The following is a 9514-nucleotide window of genomic DNA, read 5'->3' as shown; positions in this document are numbered from 1 at the left end:
AATTTTAATTTATTTAATCAATTAATATTATAATTAATTGTTTTATTACCATTCATAATTTAGCCTATTAGATCAATATCCTTTGTCATGTGTAGACGGTTCCGTAATTGGCTGTTAAACCATCACCAACAAAAGCTTGTCTGGACACTCCAGTGTGTGTGTGTGTGTGTGTGTGTGTGTGTGTGTGTGTGTGTGTGTGTGTGTGTGTGTGTGTGTGTGTGTGTGTGTGTGTGTATCTTGTGGCGGTTCCTTGGCTCTATAGCGCGCGTCTGTCTGGGTGAGTCTGTGTGACATGGAATTGTTTGGGAAGCCCTGCACCGAGCGTCCATGTGGGCGTGTTTCTCTCTGGCCCCAGCAGCAGTCTCTCCGCTCTTGTGTGGAGAGTCCAGAGCGCAAAACGCACTTCTTCTTCTACTGGTGCGACGGGAGAGCGCAAAAGTAAAGCAGCTCTCCAAAGCCCCTGACGCGCACACACACACTCACACACACACAGACACACACACACCGTCTCCGACCTCCGCAGTGGGCCTCCCCCCGAATCCGACTTGACTGAGCGGGAAATAACGAGTCTCTTTTCACACATCTCTCACCCGGCGGTGACTCTTCCAGCCATGGACGCATCTCGACTGGTGACGCTATATCTGGGCCTGCTCTTCGCTTTCCTTGGGAATATACCGTGTTTCCAGTCGGCTGCTATCATCTCTCCCTCTGCGCCGAGGAGGAACAGGGGAGCCCGGCTCTCTCATCACCATCAGGACGGACAAAGGTCACCGTCCAAGTTCCTAAAAGACATCTTCGCGTCTTCATCGCACACAATCGCGGGCCACCAGCACAGCCACCACCACAAAGAAGACCCTATGAGGGACGCTATTGTGCCGCATGAATACATGCTCTCCATATACAGGACATACTCGGCCGCAGAGAAGCTCGGACTAAACGCGAGCTTTTTCCGCTCCTCCAAATCCGCCAACACCATAACAAGTTTTGTGGACAGAGGAACAGGTTGGTTTCAGTTCGCTCCGCTGTCTGCCAGTGCTCCATACCGGGGCTCAGCCTTGCATAATTATGTGGCATACTTTTCTCCTCAGCTCAGTTATCTAATGTTCTCCTCTTGTAGCAGATCTTAATCGAGTGTGGCTACAAAAACTACAGCCGTGCACAAAAAAAAATACAGAAAAACAAGCTGGCAGTGGCAACTTTTACGCAAGCAAAAATAATGTGGAAATTCACTTTTACGCGCAGGAAATAACAATACATCATAAAAATAAGTGTTAAAAGAAAGTAAAGTCTTGAAAGCTGCAGGGTTAAACGTGTTATTCGTGAGCAGTTCCGTGATAATATTCGGATGTATTCGCCGCAAAGCCACCCGAAACATGTCACCTTTTTTTCCGCGTATTAAGTTATATTACACTTAAATTAACCTCTGGGTAACACGACAGTAAAACACTAATTAAGGCGCTCTCTAAATGAAGGCTGTAAATCACTGTCAGTGCAGTCTGTAGCAACCAGAAAAACTGCTCTGTTGCCAAGCTCCACGTGAATTCAGAGGAAATTATTTTCTATCGTAGTGGTTGTTTAATTTTCGATTTTTTTTCTTCATTCATTTCAGAACGCTATATGAAATAACAATGAGTTTTTTAAAATACAAACTGAGAGCCGGCAAGTATTAGGCTATAAAAAGTTCAAGCTGTTATGTTGCCCTGTTTGGCCCACTTGTGCTGACAAAGGGAGCTGGAGTAGGCTGGGCTGGGGTGGGGGGGGACAAGTCAGAGCGGGTCGGTGTGAGAAGCAGGTGTTTGGGTCAGTTAACATGTGTAACCAAGTGATTTAAGCGGCCTGCGAGGACAAACACCATCTGATAAACACAAACACGTCCTAAACACACACACACACACACACACACACACACACACACACACACACACACACACACACACACACACGGGGACATAAGCCGAGTTAATCTTTGCCGGAGAAATAAAAGCTATCTTTGTTTGCGTTCCTTCCCTCCTGTCTGAAACACGCCGAGCCTATGTCAGCTCTCGGGCGATGAGTGCGCACTGCAAAAAGTATCTACCGTTACCAGTCGGCTGTTTAAATTATATAATTTTTTTTGTCCAGTCGGTGAATTGCAGCTGCGATTATTTCCACTTTTTTAGAAGGCTCATGATCAATGCAAAGTAATTGATTTAAAACTTATATAAGGGTTTGATACTTTTTTCCAAAACAAAATAAACTCGATTGAAAATAAGTGGTGCTCTTTCACCATAATACCCGTGTTCTGACCAAATAGGACGTTGTTAGGGATATATTCAAAGCTATAAAAAGGCTCGTCTGTGTGGCCACTTTTTGCAGTGTGAACTGATTTGATAGGAAAAACGCCTCACTTTCTCCCGTGATTTTGATGTGATGTGTCACTGGCTCTGACCCCGGGCTGGACCCTCTGAGAGCTGCTTGGCATCGAACGGCTGATTGGAGTATTTGAACTCGCTGATCTAATTGAGTGTTCATGTCATAACATATCAAACACTGTCTATTCTCCCATAATGACCCATCTCGGCCACGATGGGCACATCACCAAAAAACGACGAGGGCGGAAACAAAAAATGAAAGAGCACTTCCTCCGCTGTGAAGTGGTTCATATTTATTTATTTATGTTTTACTGCAGAACCTCCCTTTGCGACCGCCACTTTAATTACGGAAAATATATTTTTTTCTCCCCGTACTTTCAGCTCGAGCGCCATTAGTAATTCTTTGGGGATTCCTCCCAGCATCCCCGAAGTGTTGCATTGCATTAACCTGCAGAATGAACCTCGCCTGGGAGTTTTTTTGGTTATTCAAATCCACCTCCACCATGGGAACGACACACACATGGGGGGTGCAGCTTTTGACGCGTAAAAGTAACACGTTTTGCGTCCTTTACGCATAATTCACTCACGCAGATGCAGGTTTTACGGAGTGCACTAACTGATCTATAAGGCTTCTATGGCTTTCACACTGTTTGCAGGTAAATTAAATTTGGTTATAAAAACCAGTGGAAGGGTGTTTCCTTGAGGTCAGAAAAAGGCGACATCAGAAAAGAAAAACCCGATTCTGAAAATTACTTTTGGCACTTTGAGGTAACTCATTAAAGCGCAGATGGTGCAATCCGGCCTCACTCCCTCTTCCTCTCTTTCCCCTCTCTCTCTCTCTCTCTTTCTCTCTCTCGCTCTCTCTCTCTCTCTCTCTCTCTCATCTCTGTCTTTCTCAAAGAGCATATATGACAAAAACATGTTTTGAATTTGTTCAAATACTACCAACAAGGTCAGACAAAAGTGCATAGGATGCTGTTTTAACCAAACAGTAAAAACCACTACATTCTCAACCCTCCAATTATCCACCATCAAGTATCGTGACGCGTAATGGAAGAAAATAAAAAATCCATTCTTTTTTAGATAAAAATTAAATTAAGAAAAACTTTGCACATTTCCTTTTTTTTAAAACTGTCAGCACTTATATCTCTCTATAATTCCAACAGTCTGTTCAGTCGGTCAGTCGGTCCGTACAGGCGCGTTTCACGGGGAATGTTGTCGTTGGCAGGATGGGATGAAATGTAAGAGGGGAAGTGCTTTAATGAGGAAGTAGGGAATTCAGAACTGTTAATTATTTGGTGAACTTGTGTTCGATTTGTTTGAGGTCTTATAAAAAAAAGAAAGAAAGACGAAACCTAATGCAGACCATACGCGCAAAGTCACTGAAACGAGCACAAGGTTTCAATCTGCTTTTTACTGTTTGACTCGGTAAGGGTTCACGAAGGGAAACTGACAAGCCAGATTCAAATATCTCTTTAGAACAAGCCTTACAAATGATATCACTGGGGTTTTTAGATGTAGGCACGTCAGTTTTATTTTTCAATAGGTCAATCTGACTGGAAATGGAGACACCATGTTTTTATTTTATTTTAAAGAAACAACATAAATCATCCATGTCAACAAACAACTTAATTCCGCCTTTAGGTTCAAACCATTATATCCTCTTAATATGTGGATTTATTTTGGCATTTAAAGGAGAGGATTTAATTATATCCACACGTAAATTAACTTGCTTTTACATATTTTAACGAGTTACGCGCAGTTTCTGCCAGGGATTCTGCGTTCACTCAAACTGACAGGCGTTCCAGGAAAAGTGTCGATATTTAAATGGAAATTATTTAAACTCTGTTTGCTGAGTTATTTGTCTTTTCTACTCAAAGAAAAAAATATATAAACGAAAATTTGTACATAACAATGTGAGGCTGTGGGTTGTACCATATGCTGAACATAAATTATTTGGATCCAAAAAGCATTTAAAAAACAAAAAAAACACTAGAAGCTGAATCCCTTGTTCGTTAAACACGCATGAATATCCCTTCCGAATTGTAAACGCTAACGCCATTTATTTGCATTGCTCTACACTTGTTCTAAACCCCCGCCTCATTGGTTCGCCTTGGTGGCATATTTGTAGGCCTCCTGGGTCTCCAGCGGGGGAATAATGCATTAATTGTGTATTGTTCAGTTGAGTGTACAGTATGTCGCCTTTGGTCCGTTGTGTCTGGCAGCACCCAGGGGCCTTCACATCACTAGGCCCCTTGTTTTCTTCCACTCTTTCTTCTCTTTTCTTTGCTTTACAACTCTGCCAGACCTCTGATATTCTGACTGCTGCTCTCTCGTTCAAAAATTGACGAGAATTTAAAGAAGGCAACGTTTACTTCCACTCCTGTCAAGGAGCTGGAAATGAATAATCAGTCTGTCATCACGTGAAATGAAAGCAGGAACTATTTTCATTAAAACACGCTGGCTTTGATTAAAAGTGGCTTGGTATTACATTTTTTTTGTCAGATTTGATTGGATTATTGGGACTGTAATTTAAAAAAATAAATAATTTCGGCCTAATAATGACAGGTAATTAGTGGCTAAATACATGCTATGTATTCATTTTCTTTTGAACAAGGGAGATAAGAATCTTCCTGTAGGATATATGACATGAACACCATGTGCTTTTCATCACAACACCAGTCAGTTCACGTGCAACACATTTCTTATGGTGAAAATCATTTCTTTCTCTCTACCTAGCTACCGTTTAATTGAGGCTTTGTAAACTTCACCCACATTTAACCTTTAGCTTTATAGAAGATGCAAAAGGTTTTATCAGGCGATCAATATATCTGTCGGTTTTTCAAAACAAAGTATTAGAGGAAATTAGTGTTTGAAGTTGTGTTAATGGAACAACAATGTTTTTATTAATAAAATAAAAAAACGACAATAAAATTTGTATCTACGGTGTCCTTTTTCATTCTTATTCAAAGCGAGGACTTGTCAGCTACAGTTTGTTTCAGGCAGGTTCAGGGTGCACATTTGAAAAACAAGAGAGAGAGAGAGAGAGAGAGAGAGAGAGAGAGCGAGAGAGAGAGAGAGAGCGAGAGAGAAGGCCTCTGTGGGAGAATGTGAGTCCCCCCCCACCTCCCTGCTTCCCTCCCTACACCCCTCCACCCCCCACTGAACACTGTACACCCTAAGTGAATCTGACTGCAATTATTTTCTTCTTTTATCCTTGCAGACGATCTTTTGCACTCTCCTCTGCGAAGACAAAAGTATCTGTTTGATGTCTCAACCCTTTCAGACAAAGAGGAGCTGGTCGGGGCGGAATTAAGGATATTCAGGAGAGCGGCGCCCGGGGATTCCCTGCAGAAGACGGCGGCGTCTCTGTACCACGTCCAGCTCTACCCGTGCCGCTCGGACCGGCTGCTGGACTCTAGGTCCCTGGACCCGCTGGACTCCACCAAAGCCGGCTGGGAGGTTCTGGACGTGTGGGAGATGTTCCAAGCGCACCAGCAGCATCACTACCATCAACCCCATCACCAACAACAACAGAAGGCGAGCCAGCTTTGCTTTCAGCTGCGCGTCACCTTAGGCAAATCGAACACCGAAGTGGATCTTAGGAGGGTAGGGCTGGACAGGAGCGGCCGGCCCCAGCGCGAGAAGGCCATCCTGGTGGCCTACACCCGCTCCAAGAAGCGGGAGAACCTGTTCAACGAGATGAAGGAGAAGATCAAGTCGCGTGAGAAGGAGGATGCGTTGGAAGAGGGTGTATCGTTAAGGGGGGTCAAAGGAGAGCCAGCGGGGCCCCGGCGGCGGCGGAGGACGACCGTGCTGGGCAACCGGCACGGCAAGAGGCACGGCAAGAAGTCCAAATCCAGGTGCAGCAAAAAGGCGCTGCACGTGAACTTCAAGGAGCTGGGCTGGGACGACTGGATCATCGCCCCATTGGATTACGAGGCGTACCACTGCGAGGGCGTGTGCGACTTCCCGCTCAGGTCGCACCTTGAGCCGACCAATCACGCCATCATACAGACGCTCATGAACTCCATGGACCCCAACAGCACTCCGCCGAGCTGCTGCGTGCCCACCAAACTCAGCCCCATCAGCATCCTCTACATAGACTCGGGCAACAACGTGGTGTACAAGCAGTACGAGGACATGGTGGTGGAGCAGTGTGGGTGCAGGTAGCGGCCCCTGTTCATTAAACAAACAAAATAACTTTGAAAGACACAAAAAAACATCAAAGATGAGTATTGATGGCTCCCATTGAAGATACAAAGTCCTCAAATGGTCTTTGACGCATGACGCACGACGCGCGTCTTTACTCAAAAAGGGATGCAAACGAAAGGCGATACCTGCTATTTATTCAGACTCAGTACAGTCACACGAAATTCACACTCACTGCCTTAAAAAGTGTTGCGCCTTCATTCCCATTCATGCAACAAGTCACCACTCATCCGCCATGGCTTTTGTTTCCCCGTGAGAGTGAGACGTGTCCAAATGGCACAATGGATGGCTACGAGGCGAGATGGAAAGCCTATTGAGAGCCTAATACTGTGCACCTGTTCGTGCCAAGGCCAGTGGACAGTACAGCTTTTGCCTGTCAAGCGCTTTGTTGCAGCTCTGCCGTGTGATCCTGCCAGCAAAAGGCCCGGACTCTTTTGGGTATGTGCACCCAGGCCGTAATTGCCACTGTCCAGCTGGAGTCATTACAGGCCAGAGCAAGTGCCTGTTTTCCCCCAAAAGAAGAAAAAAATAAAAAAGGGGGCAAATGTCTAATCCACCAAACACACACACACACACACACACACACACACACACACACACACACACACACACACACACACACACACACACACACACACACACACACACACACACACACACTGGTCTGAGGAGAGGACATAACATGGTGGTGGTCATGCCTTTAAGAGATTGTTTTTGCCTTACTGGAGAGCAGTTGAGAGCTTGGAGAGGCGTCGTGGACAGAATGGACTCAAAGGGGGACTTGTGACCGGGTCCCTGTTGTTAAAAGAAAGAATAGAAAACAAGAAGAAAAAAAGCACACATAACTGAAGCGAACTTTTTTGTTGTTGCTGAAACATAAGTCTGCATCCTTACGAAATGCACTTCCACAGCTGACTGCGCCAAGGACGTGCGGGTCAGCGAGAGAGTTTGTCCTCTCTGACGATGGACGGAAATATAAGACAGAAGACTCGCAGAGAGAGAGAAACGATATTTAAATGCACATTAGCTTTGAATGCACTGCTGTTCATTTTATTTTTGAGTTGTAAATATTTGTACAGTTGAAAACTTTACAAGGTGCAACGAATGAAGAAATGAGAAAAAGGCATTTCTTTGTAAATATACAAAATGCACTCAAATCGGTATAATTTCTATTCTATAATTATTTTATTATTTGTGATGTACAGAGTTTCATGATAATCATATATTTCTTACATTGATAAGAGTAATTTAAGGTGTATTCGATTTTTTTATTTTCTTTTTGTTGTTGTTGCAGAGGGTGGAAAATACCATTACTAATGTCTACCTCATAATTGCATAATATAGGATCTGAGTTTTGAGGTGCATTCAGTTAGAGTGTAAAGAGCTTTTACAATGATATATAAGATCATCTATATACATATATTACTGGATACTATTCCACACCATTACTGTACAAATAAAATTCAAAACAAAGTCTGGTACTTCTGATGATGAAGGTTTTTTTGTTGCATTCATTTCATTCATTGAGGGGGTTTCAAGAGAGTCTGCCATCCATTAAAACATTGATTTATTTATTTGGAAACAAGAGGCCAAGAGATTGTCTTTTTTCTTTATCAATGGATTCATTAAATTAAAAAAAGTAATCACAATACTGGATGCTACAACCATGCATGCTTACAAATATCTACATGTATGAATAAGTATACTTAAATGAAACCAACAAACAAACAAACAAACAAATGGTTTAAGATCATATTGAATAACATTTTAGGAAAAACACAAGACAACATACTATACTGTGGCAATTTGAGGCTATTTCATGTAGGTAAAGAACCCTCCTATTCCTAAGTATTTTAATAGGATCCCTAAATAAGATGTATATAGTGCCTATTGAGCACATATACCTTTACCTTGTAAACAGTCTCTCATCATTGACAACTAATGTCATTAGTCAGCGACTGGCTTGCGCCATCAAAACCCTATAACATATGGCGACCATCCCAGTAGGAAATCCACTGACTGACTGTCACTGATATGGCAGTGACTGTACGAAGCCCCAGCTATTTCCCAATGAATTAGCCTGCCTGGGTCAAGTTTACTTAACACTTTAATGTTTCCCAATCTGCAGATGAAAAAGTTTGAAAGAAGGGATTGCTTCCATATAGGCTATCGACCTTGGCCTGGAAACAATTAGGAAATTGCTTTGAAATGTTATATGTTGTCCAGGCCCTTGTACAGTATCATGTCACTCCCCACATGTTTACTAGGGGGAAACAGAGGATGCTAAGTGCACTCTTTAGCGGCCGTCGCAAATGACTGACACAACAACCATTCCCCTGAGTATAACCAAATGGCCCTCCAGGCTATACATTTGGAGCGCCATTGCCGGGGTGCTGCTATACACGCCATGCTATCCCTGCTGTTCACAAGTGCACTATGGGAGATGTATCCTACTGAGCTCCACCCATGAGCCATTGCAGCTGATTCTGGATTAGAATTACAATAATGTTGCACGTGGAGTATATACATTTCTAAGCAACTTCGTGGTATTTTGTGGAATAAACCTTTTACTTTTTGATTTATATTTATTTGACAAGTTTGCCGGTCTGGTGGGCACTGGCCTGGAGGTGAGAGTGAATGTTAAGGGAACAGTTAAATGGTGATGAAAGGGAAAGGAATGCTTTGTTTACCCGCTTCAATCCCTCACTCTCAAGTTAAATGTTCCTATAAAGTTCTTCATCACAACCGGCTTATTGTCCCCTGCGCTTCACTGCCGAGGCCGAGAGAGCAGTGAGAAAAGAAAAAAAAGAGAGAGAGTTGTGTTTATTTGAAAGTCGGTCCTAATATATTAGTCCAAGCAAACCCACCTCGGCAAAGAGACGGGCCCTTTTCATCAGAAACACAAATAGTCTTGACACCCCACATCTGTGCGCCGAGGCTTTTCTCTTTGG

General features: G+C 43.4%; 1 protein-coding gene across 1 annotated transcript; it reads left to right on the top strand.

Moving 5' to 3' along the window:
* Positions 1 to 438: 438 nt before the first annotated feature.
* gdf6a (growth differentiation factor 6a) lies at positions 439 to 7965 on the top strand. The gene is made up of 2 exons (XM_080040304.1): positions 439 to 1002; positions 5575 to 7965. Exons 1-2 carry the CDS (start codon positions 612 to 614, stop codon positions 6522 to 6524), a joined length of 1341 nt encoding a protein of 446 aa, XP_079896430.1. The 5' UTR covers positions 439 to 611; the 3' UTR covers positions 6525 to 7965.
* The last annotated feature ends 1549 nt before the right edge of the window (positions 7966 to 9514 follow it).

This window comes from Ammodytes marinus (genome assembly GCF_949987685.1).
Source record: "Ammodytes marinus genome assembly, chromosome: 13".
In the NCBI taxonomy this organism is placed as follows: Eukaryota; Metazoa; Chordata; class Actinopteri; order Uranoscopiformes; family Ammodytidae; genus Ammodytes; species Ammodytes marinus.
The sequence above is the reverse complement of the archived record's forward strand: the minus strand, read 5'-3'. Positions and strand labels throughout refer to the sequence as shown.